At 45.1% G+C, this 25,277-nt stretch overlaps 1 protein-coding gene across 1 annotated transcript in view; it reads right to left on the bottom strand.

Moving 5' to 3' along the window:
* Window positions 1–25,277, bottom strand: part of TMEFF1 (transmembrane protein with EGF like and two follistatin like domains 1) — a 140,775-nt gene that overhangs the window by 29,259 nt on the left and 86,239 nt on the right. The window contains exon 5 of the mRNA XM_058175238.1: window positions 5,854–5,950. Coding sequence (XP_058031221.1) covers window positions 5,854–5,950 — 97 coding nt within the window. The remainder of the gene's footprint in view (window positions 1–5,853; window positions 5,951–25,277) is intronic.

Here is a 25,277-nt window from a genome sequence, read left to right as displayed (position 1 = left end):
GGATACAACCAAAGGGAAATTAGGACAGGAACGGTAGGCACACTGGTGCTCTTATGCACGTCCCTTACAGACCTCTTAGGAATGGGGTGAGGTCAACAGTAGATAGTCTTTGGTTAAAGCTTTGGGGATTTTGGGAAGAGACCACAGAGTCAGGTAGTGCATTCCAGGCATTAATAACTCTATTACTGAAGTCATATTTTCTGCAATCAAGATTGGAGCGGTTCACTTTAAATTTAAATCTATTGTGTGCTCGTGTATTGTTGTGGTTGAAGCTGAAGTAGTCTTCGACACGAAGGACATTGTAGCAGATGATTTTATGAATTATACTCAAGTCATGCCGAAGGCGGCGGAGTTCTAAATTTTCTAAACTCAGGATTTCAAGTCTGGTGGCATAAGGTATTTTTGTTCTGTCTCCTTCCCCACTTCGGAGCAAGGAGCTGGCCTTCAGCCAGTGGATTTACAGCTCTTATCAGTCCTGGCAGAGAAATCGCAGCTGCCTGTCAAAGTTCAAACAAATGACTCACAGAGTAAGACTTTCAGCTCTCTTTGAAACAGTTCAGCTAATTTTTGCTTCCCGTGGAATGAGAGCAGTCCCAAAGCTCCTTATATATCCTGTGAGGTGGGGCTCCTGCCCCACCCTTCCCTTTGATGACGCCGCCTCTCTAATCTTCTGAAGCGCGGGTTGATCCAAGCTTGATTATTATTATTATCAGCTGGGTCTGAAGGCGTAGCCTGGGGAAGGGAGGAATCAGGGGATGACGGCCTCATTACGTCCTCCGACTGGTCTGGTTCTGGCTCCTGGAGCCGGGCCAAAGGAATCGGTGCTCCCGAGGTAAGCCTTACCGGCCCTTCCCCCTCATTCTCGGAGTCACTTTCAGGCATGGGGCCAGGTTCGGGGGCTGGAGTCACAACAATTTTGTTGTGATCAGAGGAGTGGAGAACTCTTCTTGTAAAATATTTCTGGACACGCTCAATTGTATTAATGTCCGAAATGAGGTGTGGGCTCCAGACAGGCGAGCTGTAATTGAGAATTGGTCTAGCAAATGTTTTGTATGGTCTGGTTAGTAGTGTAATCTTTCTGGAGAAGAAGCTACGCAAGATTAGGTTTACAACTCTTAAAGCCTTTTTGGCGATGTAGTTGCAGTGGGTTTTGGCACTTAGTTCATTTGATATGAAAACTCCAAGGTCTTTGACGGAGTGAGGGTCATCTACAAGGTCATGTCCATCAAGCTTGTATTTAGTGTTCTGATTCTTTTTTCCAATGTGTAAGTTTCTTAAAGACTTATTTTTAAAAAGCCACATTTGAAAGATTAATCAAATTATTGTCGACACAGCTGGCTTTTGAAATATAGATACAAAAAGGAAAGGAAATCTCAGTAGGCCTTAAGTTATAGTAATGTTTCAGCAAATCTCTATCAAAAAGTATTTAGTTCAGCAATAAAAATTCAGGTAGTTAACATTATAACAGGAAGATAATTACATTTAAAGAATCCTCCTTGCTCTTGGAAAATAACAAACCAAATATAAGTGACACATTTTATACGCACATGGAAATTGCATGTGTAGTAAATAGGACAACAGGAAAGTACTTGTCAAGTAACTTGTTTCTTAATCTGCATGGACAATGGCTGCATCTCTGCTCACATTTTATTCACATTTAAAAGCCCTGCCCTTAATACCTCAGTCACTTCTGGTTCTGATGGCAAGGCTTGTCCCCAAAATCACCTTTTTCTTGAGGGAAAACAAGGAGGACATTGCAGCTTTCAGATATTTGAAGGAAATATGATGTAAAATGAGGAGCCAAAGATTTAGCTCTTGCAATTGTTATCTATGGAAGCAGCCACACTTCTCCCAGGGACATTTTAAAAGTTTAAAAACGGCATTTACATCACCTTTCAGAATATGCTACTGATCTCCTTAAATGCACCTGGCATATTTAAATCTACATTTATTTACTTACTTACTTACTTACTTACTTACTACTCTTAAAATGGCTTATATGGAAGGTGTTTTTTTTAATTCCACAATGATAATAGGGTAGATTGACTGAGAGAGATTTTGTCACCTACTGATATTCCATGGCTAAGAGAAAATGTTGAACCTAGATCGCTCCAGATCTAGTTCCTTAAAGACTAACTACCCTGTACCTTATAACTTCTAGGCTGTTAATTGATTTCCATTCCAAAGGTGTATTGTCAAATTTAAAAAAGTGGCTTAGCATGCTCTCATAACTCTCAAAAATGTATCCAGTTTTTAATTGCAGTTAACATTTTAAAACAATAGGACTAAAATTAATTAAATCTTAGTGATTTCAGAATGTCTCCTCTATGCATGATTAAGACTGTACAACACTGTTTTTCTTTAGGTCCAAAGTTTATTATAATTGGCTAGCAATTATTGGGTTCGGCTCATGTTTCTTATTAAAATCTGTAAAGTTTTCGTTGCAGATGTACAATATTCTTGTGATTATGGATGGGTTCATACATTTACAGAGGGAGCTGTCAACAATTGATCAATAACCTAACTTTAATCTATCTAGAGCAAAGGATGAGTCAGCCATAATAAGCAATCTATTGATGTATGAAACTCATTGACGGGCAGAACTTTTTGGTGAGCAAAAAAAGAGATCCCTCAATTTTCTTTTTTTCACACTCTGTATGCCACAATGTATTAAACCAGGGGTCTCCAACCTTGGCAACTTGAAGACTTGTGGACTCCAACTCCCAGAATTCCTCAGCCAGCTTTGGAGACCCCTATATTAAATACTTTTGAAACAATAATTCAAATATTCCTTGACTTACCACAGTTCATTTAGAAATTGTTCAAATGACAACAGCACTGAAAAAAGTGACTTATGAATGTTTTTCATACTTACAACCATTGCAGCATCCCCTTGATCATGTGATCAAGATTCAAATGCTTGGCAACTGGTTCATATTCATGATGGTTGCAGTGTGCTCGGGTCATGTGATCCCTTTTTGTGACCTTCTGGCAAGAAAAGTCAATGGGGAAGCCAGATTCACTTAACAACCATGTTACCAATTTAACAACTGCAATGATTTGCTTAACAACTGTAGCAAGAAAGGTTGTAAAATGAGACAAAACTTACTTAACAAGTGTCTCGCTTAGCAACATAAATTTGGGCTCAATTGTGGTTAAAAATTGAGGATAGAAACACCTGTAGTGTTTCTAGTTATGATAGGTACATCTGTCTTGTTATAATATAGAAATCCAAAGAGCTATGTATGAACATTTTAGCTGTCATTTGCACAATTAGGGGAATGGATGGACCATCTACTCCCATCTAGGATAGATGGTCCCTCCAAAGAAGTAAGAGAAGAAATGGGTGTTGGGGGGAAAGTGTAAATTAAAAAGGGGGGGGAGCCAGGGTGATGTGAAATTTGAAGTTTCATATATAGTCTCTGTTTCGTCCATTCTTAGAATTTGAAACTAAATACTTTCTAAAGGTAAGGAATTTTTTACTCAAAAGATTTACTGATACTAGGTTCCAGACCCAAGAGTAGATTCTAATTGGGGGGCTAAAAATCAGGGTGAAGAAGGTTTAAGGAGCACTTCCACGGCCATCCACAGAAAGCTTCTCTACTGCAAATTTTGTCTGATTCCATAAACTAAGTGGAAAATTGAATTAGAGCCAAGAAAACTCTATTTCTTTACCTGAAGTAACCAGCCAAACCATAGACATCAGACCAATAAACAATATTCATTGTAGGCCATGGTGGCGCAATGGAGTGCAGTACTGCAGGCTACTTCTGCTGACTGCCGGCTGCCTGCAATTTGGCAGATCGAATCTCACCAGGCTCAAGTTTGACTCAGCCTTCCATCCTTCCGAGGTGGGTAAATTGTTGGGGGCAATATGCTGACTCTGTAAACTGCTTAGAGAGCAGTTTAATTAAAGCACTGTGAAGCAGTATATAAGTCTAAGTGTTATTGCTAGGCAATATTTGTCTCTTGAGTTCATTCCCTACATGGGAAATGTTGAGGGTATGTAGTCAATGTAGATAAGGTATAATATGCCCCACTTTATGTGCTCAACCGTTGTTGAGAGTGTAACTCTTTAGTTGTATGGAAAGGGTGTTGCTGTATAGCTATGACAGGGAGCTAAAATAACCGACTTCTTTTTCTTCCTGATGAAGTAACCAGTGCAAGAACTATTTGTGCCTCTTTTAGAGCTAGTTCCCTTTCCTCTAATCAGATTCTCAGCATCACTCAACACAGTGATTTATGCCAAGCAGAAGATTTGCTGTTAAGAGATACACTTTAAGATATTGTAACTCGAGAGGGTTTATGCAATCTATAAGTCTTCGGTGTATTTGGGGATGTTTTATATAACCTCATTTGTTTCTCCCAGAAGTTATATTATCTGTTGTTTATTTATACCTGAAATGGAAACCAAGGAAGAATGATATGTTTGCGATATTTTCTCCCTGTGATTCGTTCGCATATTTATGCGCAGTAATGTCCCACACTGTATTCATCTGAATCTATCCAAATGTTAATTTTCCAACTGTGCTGTGCAGCTCATGACAACCACCTGCTCAAAAGTCACTTCTTTCCCTTAATAAGACCGATAAAAGTTAAAGGAAAGGAGGGGAAATGATAATAAGTGTGATTGCTTGTATCTCTGTGCTGAGTGTAATGAGTTCTGGTATAGCGGAGTCTAATTGCAGACTACTGCTAGGAATGAAAAATGCAAGTTGGCACTATGAATAATACTTCCCAGAATGCCGCTTGAGGTGACTCCTTCATAATGGTTGAATGCTTCAATAGATTTTGGGAAACTGATGTTCTGCAATGATAGGCAGGAAGTTGGAATAAAATTCTTCATCCTTTAATTCTCAGAGCTTTTCATCAAGTTGGGTTTTTTTTTAAAAAAAAAACAATCACTGGTGCCAGGCAGAGCAAGCAATTGTCTTTAAACTTCATTTCTTCCTCATCTATACACCCATGGATATGCATATATATATTGTATATGTGTATGAATGTGTATGTGTGCATGTGTATGTGTGTATGGCCATTCCATAAATTATTCTATTCACAATCTATTCACAGTCTATTGTACAAGAGACTGCAAATGCGCAGTACTGATTTCTTTTTCCTCCTTCCTGCTCCAGATAATCTGAAATCGCCAGATAGTCTAAAACTTTTCTAGAGGCACAAGACCTTTCAAGAAGTAGTTGGTAGAAAGATCAAATTTTATCTCTTATTTCCAGTATGAGAACCCAGAGAAGGGCTGTGTTGCTACAATATGCAGTATTAATTAATGCATAAATCCATAACACTTAAACCAAGAGAATATCATGCCATAACCATCCTCATTAGCACTAACCTTATGACAGAAAAGACATCTACATGAAACATCCTTAATCCGGATTTCGCTTGTGATTTTATCCCAGGAAAATGGATAACATAAAGAATACTATCCCTTTTAACTTTCAGCTTCAAAGCAACAGATTGCTGTTTTTCAAACAGTCAGACAAACTTAAAAAGATTGTATGTGTATGCAATGCTATTCTATAATAGGTCATTTTAAGTCTAACCCTTTTTCCTGATTTCATCATTCCATGATTTAAAAATGAATTTTATTTTTTTATAATGTGATATTAATAAATTATGGTAATATAGACAGAATGTGTCTTCATCAAGAAAGACATCAAATCTAAATTCTTACAATTGTTGCTATTAAACTGGAAACATGCTGCTTTTCAGAGCTCAAAATAGGCTGAATTCTTCAAAAGAAAGCACCGTGCTAAGAAAAGCTGGAACCAGTTCATATCAGTGGCCATTTTAATTACTGGGAGAAGGTAACTTGTGCCTTTGGGGAAAGTCGCTTACCCAACATTTTCTGCATCTTCATCACACTCAGCTCTGTACTTGCAAATGCCACATTTTGAATGTTTTCTATGAATGTCTGTTCCAGATCCTTCGTACTCTAAAACAAAGCCACATTGACAGACTATTATCTAATGAACATTTCTAAAAGAGTGAAAAATATTTTTCAAATACATATTATACTTCTCTATAGACATAGATTAGATAACATTAGTCATCGTCCCTGCATTCTATCACTTATTCTCATCATTATAACAAATTCTAGTTTCACTTTAGGCATGAAACCCAACCTAATGACTTGATTTTGGTCCTGTTAGTCTCTCTCAATCCAATCCACCGACAAGAGTACTTATTGTGGGGAAAATAGGAAGAGGAGGGAGTTATGTAAGTTCGCCACCTTGAATTACTTGTAAATTATTGAAGGCGAGATAAAAAAAAATCTTTGAAAAGTCCTATTCAGAACTTACTGAATAGATAGAAAATATGCATGCTGTGTATTCTATGATCCTGACAGAATCTAAATATCTAAAATAGCAACAGTCTAGATAGAACAACAATTCATAAAAACATATAGGCCTAGGATGTATGGCTGTAAAAAGTTTTACTGAAGTGTATCCAGTACAGCTGAAATGTCTAGACATATAATGAATGTCAGGTTATTACCTTGAAATAAGAGCAGACCTATTTTTTTACAATTATATAAAACCCATACCCTTTAACTTAGTTCCTTATGCTAGTAATAATAATAATGCACATAACTGAGCCAAAGCTAAATTATTTTAAATGTCACTGGTTTTATTGGGAGAGTTATGTGTTCAACTTCTTTTCATTAAACAGGGAGATGCACTTAAATGTACACATAACAAGTATTCTTTAAACTATTGTGACACAACAGTGGCTATAACAAAATTATATTAGACGTTATTGTAACATGGATAAGAATTTAAAAACGGATTGCTGATCTGTTTTTTCCCCTGTGCCATTAATCCATTAATAAGATTTCATCAAGATGGGGATTTTTTGTTTGGTTTTTTTTTTTTTCACACAAGGTTGTTAAACTACAAAAACCAGAATGTTATGTCAGCAGATGGCAAGAAAAAATACATGATAAATTCTGTCTCTGGTTTATTTATAATACAACATCAATATATCTTTGGATTGAACTAGAAGATTTCGGAGATCCCTTCCAGCCTTATGATTCTCTATTCTACCGTGTTTCCCTGAAAATAAGACCCAGTCTTAAATTTTTGGGGGGCTCCAAAGTAAGTACTAAGGCTTATTTTCAGGGAAACACGATTTCAGGGTGATCAGCCCAACTGGGGGCCCTGCCCCTCCTGATGCATCTACAAGAGGTGGCAAGCGCACAGGGACTGACGGTATCTGGCAGCAGCTGCAGCTTGCCATTCCCTTGGTTGGCACACTCTGGGGCTGTGCAGTCCACACAGCAGAGATGAACCAAGCAGCAGATGAAGACAGAGATATGGGGGGGGGGAGGCAAGCGATTCAGATGTGCCATGCGAGCCGCAGAAAAGCTGAGTCAGTGGGCTGGAGCAGAAGGGCAGCCGCAGAAGGCTTGTCTTCAGGTGGTGACACCAGCAGCAGAGGCAGAGGTGCAGGGTGAGGTGGAAGGCAGGTGATCCCAACGCACATGGCTTGCAGGCAAGCCGAAAGAAGCGAAGATGAGTCTCTTGCAGCTGCACACTGCTCTGGTCCACTGACTCTAGGCTTCCCGCAGCCCGCGCAAAGCATTCAAGATTGCATGCCTCCTCCTGCCTTTGCCTCGGCCTGCTGCTTGGACAGGTAATCAACTCACCTGCACTGTGCAGGTTGCAGCTGCTGCCGGATACCACTGGGCCCCGTATGCTTATTTTTTGGGTAGGGCTTATACTAGATGTACACTTAAAATCAGGCTAGGGCTTATTTTGGGGGTAGGTCTTATTTTCAGGGAAACACTATATGCTTAATAGTATATAATATATGGGGGTATATGGAGGTATATAAACCCCAATTTAATGGGAAAAGCACCGACACTTTGTGTTGTGACTCCGGCTCCCGAGCCTGTCCTCATGGAGGAGGATGACTCTGAGAGTGAGGGGGAGGAGCCGACAAGGCCTCCCTCTCCAGGTCCCTCCTTTCTGGCAACACCTCAGGTGCCAGCTGAAGGCCAGGAAGAAGGCATGTCGGAGCCCCCACCGACAGAGGGTGAGGAGGATCAATCCTGGATAGATCCCAGGCAGCGTTGGAAGGAGAAGCGTGCGCAGCAAAGGAAAAGGTGTGGCAGGCCCAGAGAGTGCTGAGTCACTGAGCCACACCCCACAGGGGATAAAAGCGGGTGGAGTCGCTCCGTAGCCCCTGTGACGGACAAAAACTACAAAGCATGAACTTCGTTTTTGAGTTAAGGCCTGGACTGTGTGAAGTGAATTCTTGGTTGCCCCAGCAACGGCCTACGGACAAGTGCACTCCTGTCTCTGACAGAGATAAGGAACTTGGCAGGCATTTGAACTGTAGCTGCCAAGTCTTTTATCCACAAAGGAAATTCAGGTCGGTTGTAAAATAAATGAGTGTTAGACGCTCGCTCCTGTGTTCTTCTATGTGAGGTGGGGAGGGGGACAGAACACTTTGCATATTATGTGAGGCAAAGATGTGAATCCACAAAATTGTGTTTAGCAACTCACAGACAAAATTCATTTTGTTTATACACAGAACTGGTAGAAACAAACATCCAACCCAAGTATTTCTCAAACTTGGTAACTTTAAAATGCCTGAACTTCAACTTCCAGAATTCTTCAGCAATAAAGCTGGTTGGGGAATTCAGGGAAGTTGAAGTCCAGGCATCTTAAAAGTTGCCCATATTGAAAAAGTTCAATCTAACTTCAGGTGATAAATGATCAACCCTATTCCTCCACCCCCACAAGGTCATATACTCTTCTTTCTTTCATGTGAAGCTGTAGTTAATTTCAAAACTGGAGTGTCTCTTGCATGCAACCATAAACTTCCATTTAACTGCTTGTAACAGTATAAGTGGCGGATACAAATCTTACAAACAATTGGTCTGCAACAAATATTTAATAGATAGGGAATATCAAAGGAGAATGCAAAATATTAAAACATATTTAATATAACTAGTATTGGGCATTACCATGTTTGAGTTTTTAAATAGTTAAAAGTAGTACTCCTGACCTTTTACCCCCACTAATTGGCCAGCATTCTAACAAATGAGGATAACTTGCCAGAAGCTGGATAGAACATTCTCTGCTCAGTTCACCCTATAGCTTCATAAATAAAATCTAGAAACTCCAGTGCTAACTGCTTTTAAATCTCACTGATTACAATATCAGAACTAAATAACGAGCCACTGAAAAAGAATTTCAAAGATCAGACAAAAGCTTTAGACACAAAGCTTTGTCAAAAGCCAACTATGTTACAAGAATGACTGGGAAGAATGTAAATCAGTAATGCTATAGTAAAAAAAAAAAATGCTTAGCTTCAAATCCCCAGAACCTTATGAAATAAATGCATCCTGGAATACCAAAAGAACCAAATAGCTCTGCAGAACCTTATCCATTGTCCTTGAGGAGTCTTGGCTAACTGGAAAAGTGCCACAGGATTGGAGAACAGATGTAGCTCCTCTTTTCATAAAAGGGGAAAAGAGGACACCTGTAAGCCGGTGAACCTAACTACAATGTCCGGAAAGATATTAAAATAGATAATAAAATAATCATCTGTATTTGTAATCATCTATAAGTTAATGCTCTGATTGCAAGGACCCATCATGTTTTGTAAAAAATAAATCATATGTGACAAATTTTGTTTTCCCCTTGGATAGAGCAACTACTCTAGTAGACTACTGTGTATATAATCTACCTTGATTTCAACAGAGCCTTCAAGATTCACATGGTGTTCTCATTAACAAGCTGCTGATTTGGATAACAATACAGTAAGGTGGCTCAATAGCTGGCTGGCAACTGCATCCAGAGTTAATTGCATTCAGCATGAATGGCTCTACATCAAGTTTGAGAGCAGTCACCAGTGCAACCTGTAAAAATCAGTCTTGCAGCCAGAATTATTCAACACATTTATTAATGACCTGGAGATCATTAATGAGATTAATTGACTGCATATCAATTTGCAAATTATACAAAGTGGGAGGTCTAGCCAAGATCTAGATAACTGAAAGATAATGTAGTTGATTTGAACAACTTTGAAAACTAGACTGAAAATAATAATGCAGGTTAAGTATTATATTTAGGGAGAGAAAAACGTAGGGCACGTCTACAAGATGGGGAAAATGTGGTTTGAAAAGAAAACATCTGAGAAGGACTGGCAAGAAGCTGAACTAAAGGATGGGACAACTTCTAGAAGAGCTAAAACAGTTGTAAGCTGCATTACAAGCACTGCATTAAAGATACATGAAATCAGTATATTCCTCTCTCTATTCAACACTGGAGTAGTTAATCACAGCTTACAATTCTGAATATTGCCTTTCCAAAACATTACTAATATGTTCTCTAATATATTCAGAGTTCAGAGAATAGCCAGAAAGAAGACACAGGTACTTGAAGAAATGTCCTATGAGGATTGGCTGAAGAAACTTTTAATCTTCCGTCTGAAAAAAAGAAAGTTTAGAGGAGGCATGACAGCCATCTTCGTGAAAAGAAGCTACAGACAAGATGGCAACGAATTGTTTTTTATGCCCACAGACACTAAGATGAGAAATATAAGAGGTATAAGCTGCAGCTATCTAGATTTCATTTAAATATGTAAATATATATAAGGAAAAACTCTCTAACTACAATGTCTGGACAGTAGCAGAACGATTGAACCATGAAGGTTATGGGTTCTTCATCTGGTTGAGGCTAGACAGACATTTCTCATAGAAAATCTAATTAGTTTTCCTGCATATTGTAGAGTTGTATTAGATTATTCTTATGGTCCTTTTCAACACTACAACTGTGATTAAATGAAAAAAATCTGATGCTTCAGTATTTATTATTAACAAATATTATACTGTGCTTTTGTGTCTCTGTGTGTGTGTGTGTGTGTGTATTCATTCATTCAATTATTCATTCTAGTATTCCTTGTAGCATGAGATATAAAAAAAACATTAGTTCCCCCTGGGTGGGGACTAGTAAGTGAATTATGTTGAATAGCAATGGCAAAATCTGAACCAAAGCTTTTCGGTTTTAATCCAGACTTTCAAGCCTTATGCTATATAAATTCCCAATAGATTGTGCAACATTTCATTTGGGAGGATCATAATGTCTATTTCTAATTAGAAGATCACTTCAAAACGTATCTTTTCAAATGTCTAAAATGTCTAAAACATATTTCTATGTTTCACTATGTGACATAAACTGCATATTCATAGAAATATGTAAATCTAATCTGCTAATAATCATGAGGAATTGTTCTGCAAACTGTGACAGCTGGCAGTCAACTGTGTAGGACATGATGTTTATCAATTTATTAATCAGGAAAAGCAATCTGCCACAGCTTCTCTACAATGACTAGATTTCAGAAATGAGGAATTCAAAACAAATCATCCAGTAGTCCCAAAGGTGCTTTTTAGAGACGCAACTGGACTTTCTAGTTTTTCTTTGAAGATGTTTTGCTTCTCACCCAAGAAGCTTCCTCAGAAAAATCAAAAGAAAAAAACAGAAAATCCAGTTACCTCTTGAAAAAGCAGCCTTGGACAATAATGACCTGCATGACTGAGAAACTCCATAGGCAAATTATCCAATAAAGGAGATGACATGTAGCTCAGGGCTGAAATGTGCAGTTCTCTGAATTTGGTTGTGTGCTTGCAAATGTTTCATTATCCAACTAGGTAACATTATCAGCACTAGTGAGTGTGGGATTTACTCCCTGTTTATATATAGTAGCTTGCCCTAACAGTATTGATAGGGTTATGGGATAGTTGTAGTTCAGGTGTTGATCCTTCCTTTATCTGAATATAGTCTGCTAGAGTGATGTGTTCTGGTGTTTTTCTTTCCTTACCTTTTTAATTGTCTGTTTAGAATATTGTTTAAATGTTGTTTATGTCCATGTGTCTACTAATGGCTGATTTGTCTAAATGTCAAGCTTTAGGGAATTCCCTAATGTTTTTGGACTTGGTCTAGAATGCTCACAATTTCCCAGTTGAAACTATGGTTAAATCTGCCCATGTGTTATGAGTTTAAGGAGTTTTCATCGTACCGTCTGACTGCTGGTTAGTGTTCAGGGATACAGAAAACAGAAAAACAGAGTTGGAAGGGACCTTGGAGATCCTCTAGTCCAACCCCCTGCTTAGGCAGGAAACCCTACACCACTTCAGACAAATGGTTATCTAATATCTTCTTTAAAACTTCCAGTGTTGGAGCATTCAAAACTTCTGGAGGCAAATTGTTCCACTGATTAATTGTTCTAATTGTCAGGAAATTTCTCCTTAATTCTAGGTTGCTTCTCTCCATGATTAGTTTCCACCTATTGCTTCTTGTCCTGCCCTCAGGTGCTTTGGAGAATAGCTTGACTCTTTCTTCCTTGTGGCAGCCCCTGAGATATTGGAACACTGCTATCATGTCTCCCCTCATCCTTCTTTTCATCAGACTGGACATATCCAGTTCCTGCAGCTGTTCTTCATATGTTTTAGCTTCCAATCACCTAATCATTTTTGTTTCTCTTCTCTGCACTCTTTCTAGAGTCTCAACATCTTTTTTATATCGTGGCGACCAAAACTGGATGCAGTATTCCAAGTGTGGCCCTACCAAGGCATTATAAAGTGGTATTAACACTTCATGTGATCTTGATTCTATCCCTCTGTTTATGCAGCCTAGAACTGTGTTGGCTTTTTTGGCAGCTGCTGCACACTGCTGGCTCATGTCTAAATGGTTGTCCACTAGGACTCCAAGATCCCTCTCACAGTTACTACTATTGAGCAAGGTACCACATATACTGTACCTGTGCATTTTGTTTTTCTTGCCTAAATGTAAAACCTTACTTTTTTCACCATTGAATTTCATTTTGTTAGATAGTGCCCAATGTTCAAGTTTGTCAAGATCCTTCTGTATCTTAAGCCTATCTTCCGGAGTGTTGGCTATTCCTGCTAGTTTGGTGTTGTACCCATCTATCCCCTTGTCCAAATCATTGATGAAGATGTTGAAGGGTTACATTGGCTTCTTCTGCGCATGCGCGTAATGGCGGTGGCGTTTTGAGGCTTGTGAGGGCAGCGGCCGGTGTTCCCAGCCGCGATGCCGTTGTGCCGCTTGCCGGACTGCGTGGACTTCGGCCCCAGGTCGGTCAACATGCCGGCAGTCGGGAGCGAGGTCTTTGGACCTCGGTGGTCTCTCGGCTGCCGAGAGCGGGGCCGGAGTCCTGGGCGAGCAGCGGATGGTAGTGGCGGCCATTTTGGGGTTGGGGCGGCCGTCCCGGACAGGCTTTGGAGATCCCCGGCCGTGAGCAGAATGCTGGCGGCAGTGTGGTGGGCCGTTCGGGCCGGAGCTTTGGAGGGCCCGAAGATCGGCCGTTTCTCCCTCCCCCAGCTGACTTTTGGGCATGTTTAGCCCTTGCCGCAGTTTCCAGCAGCGGCAAGAACTTGGGCCACATTTCTACCGACTGGTGAGTCAGCGGATCAGCGGATGGCGGTGGCCATTTCGGGGTGGGGTAGCCGCCCGGACAGGCCCTGATTCGATCCCTGGCCGCGCACAATGTCAGCGGCAGTGTGGTGGGCCGTGCGGGCTTGAGGTCTTGAGGGCCCGAAGATCGGCCATTCCCCCCCCCCAGCTGACTCTGGGTTAGGCCTAGCCGCGCCGTAACGTTTATCAACGGCTTAGGCTTTTTTCATCACCGGCATACTGGTGGCATGCTCAGGATTTCCATCTGCGGCAGGCTGGATCATGAACTTAATACAGATCCAGCGTGATTAATGGCGGCCATAGGAATGGCGGCGGCTGTGACAACATTGGCGGCAATGGTATTACGTGTGGCTTTCCATCTGACCACCGAACTGTACGAGCCCCTTCCCCACGATGGAGTGAACCCGGGTCTCCGAGGGACATTATGTCATCTTAGCGGTCGGCAACCGAGGAGGATATTATTACCAACTATTAGGAGGGGGGCCATTAGATTTGGCCGGACCTCTGGTCCCCTTGGCTGTTTCCTGGATCATCTGGACTTGGGCCGGTTTTGTTCCCCGGATTTCAAACGGACTGTGGGTTTGGCATTTTAGCCTCCCTGTCTCCGTCTGTGATGAGGATAGGGACGAAATGGACAAGTCTGTGGGTCAGAACTTGCCTAACATCTATGCTTAACATCTTGCCTAACATCTATGCCGGCTTGGGATATACACTTTCTGCTGTCTTGAACTTGACATTCTCATGAGATATTCGTCCACCGACCTATTACAACTGCGGGGTTCCCCCGCCTCGCAGGAATGGCCCTCTAGGCTATCGAGAGCCTACCTTAACGAAGGGTCTTGGGACCTAGAGAGATGGCATGCGGCCAAGAAGAATTTTTGGGGATTTTTAGATAGGTTTTTAAAAGGGTTTTTAAGGGAGGGATCTGACGGGTGGGGGTTTACCCCGCCGGGAGGGGACCCAGCCCCTGTGCTTGTTCGCGGCACTTCTATATCTGGTCTGAAGGCAGGGGGGGAGGGTCTTGTTCCAGGACTAGAGGGTTGTTCAATCTGTACGGTAAGTGGGAGAGGCAGATATGGCGGAGGGGGGGGCGTATCGAGTGTTGGGAGCACGTGCGCGATGTCTTAAAGCGATCACGTGCTCCGGCCCCTCAGTCCCTACCCTTGGGTGGCCATGATCCTCAGAGCTTGGACCTTCGGCTGATGTTATGTAATGCCCGGTCCGTGGTTAATAAGGCTCCCCTGATTTGTGATCTTATTCAGGGGGGGTCCACGGACCTCATGGGCATTACGGAGACCTGGTTGGGCCCTGAGGAGGGGGTCCCCCTTGTTGAGATGTGCCCTCCAGGCTTCCGAGCATTTCATTAGCCGAGGGTCCAAGGTAGGGGTGGGGGGGTGGCGGTTGTCATTAAGGAAGATCTAGAGCCGAGGGAGGCCACTGTTCCTCAGATTGCCGGCTGTGAATCCCTCTATGTGCGGTGGGGCCATAGGAATCAGTTGGGCTTGTTGATCGCGTACCTGGCTCCTTGCTGCGTGACCACAGCCCTGCCTGAGCTGTTGGAGGTACTTGCCGCTGTGGCAGTTGAGACCCCCAGACTTATAGTCATGGGGGATTTCAACTTGCCATCAGCTGGCTTGTCATCGACAGCAGCTCGGGAGTTCCAGGCTTCCATGACGGCCTTGGACCTGATTCGAGTAAATGATGGCCCTACGCACATGGGGGGAGGCACGCTGGATCTGATTTATATCTCTGGACAGTGGTTAAATGATCTGGTATTAGATGATTTAGTAACAGAACCAATGTCATGGTCAGATCATTTGCTCCTTCGCCTAGACTTCCGAACCGCCATTCACCACCGCAGGGAGACGGAACCTATACGGTGGTTCCGTCCCAGGCGCCTGATGGACCCTGAGAGGTTCCTGACGGAGCTTGGGCCATTCCCTGAGGATCTGGCCCACGGCACGACTGAGGAATTGGTCGCGGCCTGGGAGCAGGCCGCGCTGGGGGCCCTGACCGTGTGCCTTTGCGGCCTCTGACCCGGCGCAGATCTCGTCCGCCCCTTGGTTCTCCGAGGGGCTGAGGGAGATGAAACGCCGGAGAAGACGCCTAGAGAGCACCTGGAGGTCCAGTCGCCCGGTTGATCGGACACTAGTTAGGTCCTATTCTAGGACCTACCTAGTGGCAATGAGGGAAGCGAGGCGCCCTACGCCCACCCTCATTGCGCCGGCAGATAACCGCCCGGCCGCCCTGTTTGGGTGACCCGCCTCCTACATCAGGAGGTGCGGGATGACCCTTTGCAGGACGAGCCGAGGAGGCCACTGTTCCTCAGATTGCCGGCTGTGAATCCCTCTATGTGCGGTGGGGCCATAGGAATCAGTTGGGCTTGTTGATCGCGTACCTGGCTCCTTGCTGCGTGACCACAGCCCTGCCTGAGCTGTTGGAGGTACTTGCCGCTGTGGCAGTTGAGACCCCCAGACTTATAGTCATGGGGGATTTCAACTTGCCATCTGCTGGCTTGCCATCGACAGCAGCTCGGGAGTTCCAAGCTTCCATGACGGCCTTGGACCTGATTCGAGTAAATGATGGCCCTACGCACACGGGGGGAGGCATGCTGGATCTGATTTATATCTCTGGACAGTGGTTAAATGATCTGGTATTAGATGATTTAGTAACAGAACCAATGTCATGGTCGGATCATTTGCTCGTTCACCTAGACTTCCGAACCGCCATTCACCACCGCGGAGACGGAACCTATACGGTGGTTCCGTCCCAGGCGCCTGATGGACCCGAGAGGTTCCAGGCAGCTTGGGCCATTCCCTGAGGATCTGGCCCACGGCACGACTGAGGAACTGGTCGTGGCCTGGGAGCAGGCGCCGGGGCCCTGGACCGTGTCGTGCCTTTGCGGCCTCTGACCCGGCGTGGATCTCGTCCGGCCCTTGGTTCTCCGAGGGGCTGAGGGAGATGAAACGCCGGAGAAGACGCCTAGAGAGCACCTGGAGGTCCAGTCGTTCGAAGCTGATCGGACACTAGTTAGGACCTATTCTAGGACCTACCTAGTGGCAATGAGGGAAGCGGCTCCACGCCTCCACCCTCATTGCGTCGGCAGATAACCGCCCGGCCGCCCTGTTTGGGTGACCCGCCTCTCCTACATCAGGAGGTGCGGGATGACCCTTTGCAGGGACAGCCGAGGAGTTTAGTGGTTATCTATACGATAAAATCGCTCAGCTGAGGGACGGTCTGGACCGAATTTGGGATGATCCAAGCGAGGGAGAGGAGGCACGCCTTGTTGAGCACATTTGGGATGAGTTTGACCCTGTGGCTCCGAGGGCGTGGACAGGTTGTTGGGAGGCTTCACGGCACGACATGTTTACTGGACCCGTGTCCTTCCTGGCTGGTACTGGCCACTCAGGAGGTGACACGAGGCTGGCTCAGAGGATTATCAACGCTTCTTTGTTGGAAGGGTTTTCCTGCCGCCTTGAAAGAGGCGGTGGTGAGACCCCTCCTTAGAAACCCTCTTTGGACCCAGCTATTTTGGGTAATGAAACATCTGCAAGCAAATATCCACACTCAGACAGCATCAAAACAAATTATTTTAATAATAATTAACATGACTATATGTATTGCAAGCATATTTCACCAGCTCGAAAGCTTAGACAGATCAATTACCATCTGTCCTCAATTAAATCTGGGATAGTTCTTAAGTATCTAATGTAAAGTTTATTTAGATAAATAAGCACACACTACGGTTAGTGTTACATAAAAAAAATAAAGAATTAAACTGATGGCAATGAGCCATTACTCTACTTAAGAAACACAGAACAGGAATGCTAGGTCACATCCTAGCTATTTGTTCCAAAAACTCTTGGTGGCCTGATCATATATGTTTCTTAGCTGTCTGCTGAGAGATGGAAAAAAGACAAGATGAGTGGAAAATAGTTTGAAGCAAGTCATGCAGTCATTCTTTTACAAAGCTGTGAGTCTGCGGGAGGCTGGTTCATATGTAATGTGTTATGCTGATAGTCTAAAGTGAACGTGAACCTGGCTTCATTTGTTATTTAGTATTACCAGATCACAGCCCCCCTCTCTGTACCTGTGATTCTAATTTTGTCTCATCTTTGGGCTATGATTTAAGCAGGCTCATCTTGCTGTTTCACATAGCACAAAACACAAAGAAGAGTAAAGAGAATTAGCACCAGGCATTATTACACAGACAATGCTTCCCATCACCACCAGTTTCAAAGGACTGCTAGGGAGAATAAGACTCGGGGTCAAATCTGTAGGTTGCTTCTCTCCTCCTTCTACATGGCTGGGAAAATAATTTAGACTACTTTTATAGATCAGAATAAAGGCAGCAGAATGTAAAATTCATTGTAAGCTTATATGAACATAATTCTTTCCTGGGTTTTGGGGTTTTTTTTACCAAAAGGAAATTAAGCTCTGCTGAATTCCTTAACCCACTTACCCAGGAAGTCTTTGCAGAAAGTCTTAAGCTTCATTCAGATATATTCAGACATCTACATTTTGCCCGAACCAATGATTTACTGTTATAAATAATGTAGCCAGAATACTTCTCTATACCCTGTACAGCCAAATTATCAAAAACTAGAATAATCTATGAATTTTTAGCCCAACCATCTTGGCACAAAAAGGCTCTTGCATCCATGAAACTCATTTCAGTCCTTCGTAGCCTTTCAGATGTCCTAGATCACTACCCTTGTCATTCTTAGCCAACAAGGTTTTTGGCTACAGTGATGTTGTCCAACATATATAGAAAGCTCCAGTTGAGGAAGGTTCAAAATAATTCACTTATTTTTATGCTGTTGTCACTTTACTATGTATATTCTGAAAGTTTATTTTATGTAATCTAAGAAAAATATAATGAAAAATGCTCCTTCCTCCTAGATCAGGGGTGTCAAACCCACGACGACATGTCATCAGGTAACATATCACAACTTTTTCCCCCTTCACTAAACCAGGGGTGGGCGTGGCCAGTTCATCACGCATCTGGCCCGCGGGCCGCAAGTTTGACATCCCTGTCCTAGATGATCTACTGTATACTGCTGTTGTCCTATGATCCTTCAACTATGTAGCTAGATTTGTTCAACACCTTATTCATAAACTGTTCGTTCAGTCTGGATTACTTTATTTAGAAAACAAAACCCATTAAGTTCACTGAGTTTTAATGTCAGAGAAGAATGTAGAGGATTGTTAACCAAATGTAAGTTTGGCTTTCAAATAATTAAGGGAAAATTAGGCATTCCAAGATAAAAGATACATAATATACAAATATGTATATAATTAAGCATTCAACTCTTTCAAGGCACTTTCCCCAATCTGGTCCAGCTGAGTCTGATTTCAACTCCATCATTCCAGGAAGAATGGTTGGAAAGAAACCACAGTTGGAAAATAATGGCTTAGTAATTTGGAATATTTGTTTATCTGTTTTCCACAATAGGCAAAGTTTTTCCCTAGACTTTTACAAATGTATTTTCCAGCCCTACTATCTAAGAGCTATTTGAAAAGAGGATGCTAGAGCTCAAATTTCTACTAAATTTCAGGCTCTCTTTGAATGTTCCATCCCAAAAAAAATTATTCATCATCCAAATAAAGTATAAATTCTGTCTATACAATTTTGAAGTTAACACCTGTACCACATATTGATTTATTATACCCTTTTGAATACTTTCTATCACAAGACTCTAGTAGTCTGTAACATGCACCAAGACAGCAACAATAAATATAGATCAAATTTCTAGTAAAAACTTTCACTCAAAGTGCATATGGAAACAAAAAGACTCTGTTATCCATAGCAAGCTATCCAAGTATCTCTTATCTGGTGGCTTTCTTGAAGAGTTTTCTAAGCTCAGAGAACGCTAAGAGCCCAACAATTCAACACTGAGCTATATATGTATATTCTCTAGTATTAAAATCCATCTCTGACAAATATACAAAGGACCCAAGTAAAATATGTTGACTCATAATTTTAACCAGAATGCTTTAAGCATTCACTTAATCCCTTATTTAAAAGTGCTCTCTTTTAACCATTCTTTTCAAGGAAAGTGAGGGATTTTAGAAAAATGAGATTCTAGGAAATTTGTGCAAAGAAAAATGTTAGATATTGACAGTTTGTAAGGTATTCTGTCTGGTCCAGTGTTTGAGCAGAAAGAATACTCAGACGTGATTGGCTGAGCTCCCTGACAGCTCCCGATATAAGGGCAAGCTGTTAGAGAGGCTAGCCGCTGGGTTGTACATAGTTGCCAAATAAAGAGCTATTGTCTGAAGCCTGTTTCTAGTCTCCTCATTCACCCAACTTAATACTGGAGATGAAGGTGGTGTTGTGACCCAGGTTCCCGGACTCGGACTCCTGGAGGACAATGATTCAGAAAGTGAGGAGGAACTGGTAAGGCCTGCTTCCCCTGGACCCTCTCCCTCCCTGGCACCCACCCAGGAGGAAGAGGAGGAGGGCCTGGTAAGGCCTGATTCCCCTGGGCCTTCTTCTGATTTGGCAACGCCCCAAGAACAATCTTGGCTTGATGCAAGACTGCGCAGACGTGACCGGTGCGCGCAGCAGAGGAGGCGTTGGGACAAAGTCAAAGAATGATGAGTCTCGGATGAGTCACAGGGGCTATAAAGCAGGAGGCAGAACTTCCTGGCTTTTTGTCTTGGACAAAGCAGTGAATTTGCGCGGGCAAACTGTTTCAATGGAAGAAAGAATATATTCGTAAGTAACTCTGGCCTTATCTATAATTTCCTAGTTATCTCCAGAGACTTGGCAGGCGCGTGGGTAGACGTGGCCAGAACATTTCTGTGCCAGAGGAATCCAGCCTAATCCAGCCATTTATGTAAATAAATTTGAAAAGGAGGCCTTTGACTGACTCTTTGTTGGGAGTATTAGGAGAGGGAAACAGAACAGTGGGATTCGGAGAGTACTAGAGCAAAAAGAGCTGACAACTAACATCCAGCCAGGTGGACTTAGTGGAACGGCAACCATTTTGCACACCAAATTCAAATGTAAGAAGAGCGGCAATGATGTCTGTGTTCCACCTGCCTACGCCCTTCGGTGAAAGAAAATTGGGATACCTACGTGACCCGATTCAAGGAAGCAAATGACCTTCTGGGGTTGTCAGATAACCAGAAAAGGGCATTATTTCTCAGCCATTGCGGCCATTTGACATGGCAGAATCCCTGTCCGAACCAACCCCGGTACAATCTGTACCATGGCAAGTGCTTCAGAACACGCTGAAGACCCACTACGCTCCGGCCCCATCCAAGATAGTCTGTCACTACAAATTCTACAAATGCAGAAAAACAGTGAGTCTATCAACCAATATATGGCTGCAAAAGACCACTGCCCACTGTGAATTCAGGGAGTTGAATGACATACTGTTAGACCAACTTATCTGTGGAGTACAAGACCTCCACTTACAACAAAGGCTGCTTGCCAAAATGAACCTGACTCTGCAAGCTGCCTTGGACGAGGCAAGGGCCTCCGAATCATCTAACAGAGTGGCCAAATCGCTTCAGGAGCTCACTACAGCCCCAGTGGTGGTGAAACCTACAGCCACCATGCATAAGGGGCAATACCAGGACGACGAATCCGAAGGAAGCGAGGATGAGGTCTATCGTACAGATAGAAGAAGGGCCATGGAGCAAGAAAGCAAAAAACAATCATGTGCCAGCACCCAAGAGCCTCCTGCCGATACCGAGAGGTGTGAGCGAAAGGGGCATTTGGCTAGAGTCTGCCGGGCACTCCTGCCTAGTAACCACAGGGATACCCAGAGACTGCCCTGCTGGAAGCACTGAAGCCATATAAACAGGACACGTTGTCGACGGTAACCTCCTGAACCTGCTTGGACTGGACTGGTTCAGTACCCTTGGATTGGGGTTTACTAGAATCAACGCCATCACCAGCACCACTGCAGATGACCTGATCTTGAAGTTCCAAGACGAGTTCAGTCCAGAGCTCGGCAAGTATATGGGCACCCCATATCTTTCAGCTTGGACCCTAGCACTGCACCCATAAGAATGAATTTCTATTTGCATTAAGACCCAAAACTGACTTAGAAATAGACAAGTTAATCCAACAAGGCATTCTCGAACCAGTCGACCATGCCAAATGGGAGACCCCCATCATAACTCCCATTAAGGGGGACGGGTCTGTGTGCATCTGCGCTGACTATGTGCACAATGAACAAGGTACTTCAGCAGAGCGCCTACCCTGTGCCAGTCGTCCAGCATTTATTACATTCTCTAGGGTCCAGAACCATTTTTGCAAAATTAGACCTCACACAAGCATATCAGCAACTGCTGGTAGATGGCGCTACTGCCGAGGCTCAAACCATAGTGATGTGTTCTGTTTCCCTTCCCCCAATACTCCCAGCAAAGAGTCCGTCAGAGGCCTTCCTTTTTTTCCCCTTTTATTTACATAGATACATGTCCTGGCCACGTCTACCCACGGGCCTGCCAAGTTTCTGGAGATAACGAGGAAATTATAGATAAGGCCAGAATTACTCACGAATATATTCTTCCCTCCATTGAAATAGTTAGCTCGCGCCAATTCATTAGCTCGCGCCAACTCATTACTTTGTCCAAGACAAAAAACCAGGAAGTCCCGCCTCCTATTTATAGTCTCTGCAGATGTCACTGCATGACAATTATGACTTGGCTTTGTCCCAACTCTTCCGCTGCTGCGCACGGCGATACGTCTCGTGACCTTGCATCGCTCCAAAACTGTTCTTGGGCGTTGCCAAATCAGAAGGAGGCTCCATGGAATCAGGCTGTGCCGGCCCCTCCCATCCCTTTGAGTGGGTGCCAGGGAGGAAAGGGCTCAAGAGAAGCAGGGCTGGCCAGGTCTTCTCCTCACTTTCTGAATCATCCGAGTCCAGGAGTCCGGGTCCAGGAACCTGGGTCACAACACTATCCTCACCGCAGGGCCCTTCCCCGGGCTGACGATCGGGATGCGGTCGGGCTGGGTTCTGCTCATGGAAGGCCTGCACCAGGTCAGGGCATGAACGCCGGAGGCATCTACCCAGGAGAAATCAGTCCCGTATCCCTTCCACGCGATCAAATATTGGAAACGACCCTTCAGCCAGCGGGAGTCTCGTGCGCTGTGGACTTCAGATTCCTCCGATCCGTCCTCGGCGACAGTGACGGGTGCTGTTGGGCACGAAGGGGACTCGGTGTGGCCTCAGGAACCAGAAGGGACCGTGAAAACGGGTGGATCCGCATGGATCGTGGCAGGGTCAGTCGGTAGGCTACCGGGTTGATGACTGCCTCGACAGGGAACGGGCCGATGAATCGGTGGTCCAACTTCTTTACCGGGCGGTCGGAGGGGAGGTGTTTGGTGGGGAGCCACACCGGTCTCCAACTGCCAGCGGGGGCGTTGCCCGTCGGGAGCGGTCGGCGGACCGTTTGTAGTCCTCCTTTGCCCGATTCAGCTGTTGACGTACCAACTGTTGGACCGCATGCAATTCCGTCAGGAAGGTCTGCGTTTCGGGAACAGGAGAGTCCGGTGGTGCCAGAGGAAGAGCCGCGGATGGTACCCACATTGGCAAAGAACGGGGTCATCTGAGTAGAGGTGTGCTGAGAGTTGTTAAAAGCAAACTCCGCCAGGGACAGGTAGTCGGCCCAGTTGTCCTGTTGCTGGTTGATGAAGCAACGGAGATACTGTTCCAGTATACCGATGACCTTCTCTGTACCCCGTCGGTCTCCGGATGGTGCGATGATGACAGACACACCTGCACCTCCAACGCGCCATCAGGCTCTTCCAGAAGCGGGCTGTGAACTGAACTCCGCGGTCCGAAACCACCCTGTCCGGTAGACCATGGAGGCGGAAGATGTGCTGCAGAAAGAGACGGGCCGTTTTTGCGGCTGTGGGCAGTCCGCGGCATGGGATGAAGTGTGCCATCTTGGTGAGCATGTCCACCACCACCAGCACCGTGGTGAACCCAGAGGACGGCGGCAGGTCTGTCAGGAAGTCCATAGAGATCGCCCCAGGGTCTGTCGGGTGTCGGCAAGGGCTGGAGGAGCCGGGAGGGGCCCCGTGGCGGTCTTGGCTTGCCGGCACGGTACGCAGGATGTCACATAGGCATGTATATCATGCCGCACTGGGCCACCAAAAGGTCCGTGTCACCAGGTGGAGGGTCTTGAAGAACCCAAAATGTCCTGCTGCAGGGTTGTCGTGGCACTGGGTCATGACGAGGGCTCGGAGTGGTCCTGTGGGCACATATAATCGCCCAAACTTGAGTAAGTCCTCCTCCAAGGTCCAAGGAGACGTGGGGCCCACCTCCGCTCTCCTTTGCTGCGACCAGGCGTCCTGGCGCTGCGCCTCGCACCTGGGCCCGCAAGTCCACTGGCTCCGTGCTGCGGCCAAGGCTTCTGCCGCAGCACTGTCCGTGGAGGAAGGGGTCCTTGGCGCAGAGGTACTCTGGCTTGCGGGACAGGGCATCCGCCTCCGGTTGTGACCGCTGGGAATGTAGGTCACGCGGAAGTTGAACCGGCAAAACAACGACCACCGGATCTGCCGCTGGTTCAACTTCCGAGCTGTGGTGAGGTGCTCGAGATTCCGATGGTCCGCTCGACCTCCACCTGATGTCGGGCCCTCCAGATGGTGTCGCCAAGCCTCGAATGCAGCCTTGATAGCCAGCAACTCTTTTCCCAGATAGTGTAGTTGCGCCGGAAGGATTGAGTTTCCGGGAGTAGTAAGCGCAGGGAAAAGTGTGCCACCATTCGCCGGAGCCTGTAGCAGCACCGCTCCCAGAGCCACATTGACGCGTCTGTTTCCACCACAAAAGGCCGGAGCGGGTCGGGATGCCTCAGGACGGGTTCCGTGACGAAGGCTTTCTTGAGGGCTGTGAATGCTTCTTACTGCGGGGGACCCCACCGGAACACGACCTTCTTCCTCAGGAGCTGGGTAAGTGGAGCTGTCAGTGTGGCAAAGCCCGGGATGAAGGTCCGGTAGTAGTTGGCGAAGCCCAGCAGCGCTGAACATCCTTCACCCGACGAGGGCTTCCCAGCTACACAAAGCTTCTACTTTACATGGGTCCATGGCTATGCCCTCGGGCGAGATGATATGCCCGAGGAATTCTATGGAAGTCCGGAAGAAGACGATTTCTCCAGCCGCATTGAGTTGTTGCTCCATAGCGTTGCAGAACCAGACCGGCGTGTCGAAGGTGGCTTTCCTGGACCGGGAGTAAATCAGGATGTCGTCGAGGTAGATAACCACGAACCGATCCAACATGTCTCGGAACACGCTGCTCATGAAGTGCTGGAAAACGGCGGGAGCGTTGGTCAACCCAAATGGCATGACAGTGTATTCGTAGTGTCCGTATCGGGTGCCGAATGCCGTCTTCCATTCGTCTCCTTCTCGCATCCGCACCAGGTTGTAGGCCCCCCGGAGATCGAGCTTGGTGAAGATCGTGGCCTCCCGCAACCTCTCCAGTAGCTCCGGGATGAGCGGCAGGGGGTAGCGATTCCGCACCGTAATGGCGTTTAGCCGGCAGTAATCACAGCACAGGCGCAAGTCCCCTGTCTTCTTCTTCACGAAGAGGACCGGGGCCGAGAGAGGGGACTTTGAAGGCCGGATGAACCCTCGGGCCAGGTTTTTGTCCAGGAAGTCCCTGAGGGTGGCCAACTCGGGCTCCGACATGGAATACAGGCGTCCCACAGGCAGTGGTGCGTTGGGCAGAAGGTCCACGGGGCAATCGTAGGGCCGATGCGGGGGTAGTCGGTCCGCCTCCTTCTCGCTGAACACGTCGGCGAAGTCCGTCAGCTCAGGAGGCAAGGTGATGGCAGCGGTGGGGACGTTCTGGCCGGCAC

Source organism: Ahaetulla prasina, chromosome 3 (genome assembly GCF_028640845.1).
Source record: "Ahaetulla prasina isolate Xishuangbanna chromosome 3, ASM2864084v1, whole genome shotgun sequence".
NCBI classification, from domain to species: domain Eukaryota; kingdom Metazoa; phylum Chordata; class Lepidosauria; order Squamata; family Colubridae; genus Ahaetulla; species Ahaetulla prasina.
The sequence above is the reverse complement of the archived record's forward strand: the minus strand, read 5'-3'. Positions and strand labels throughout refer to the sequence as shown.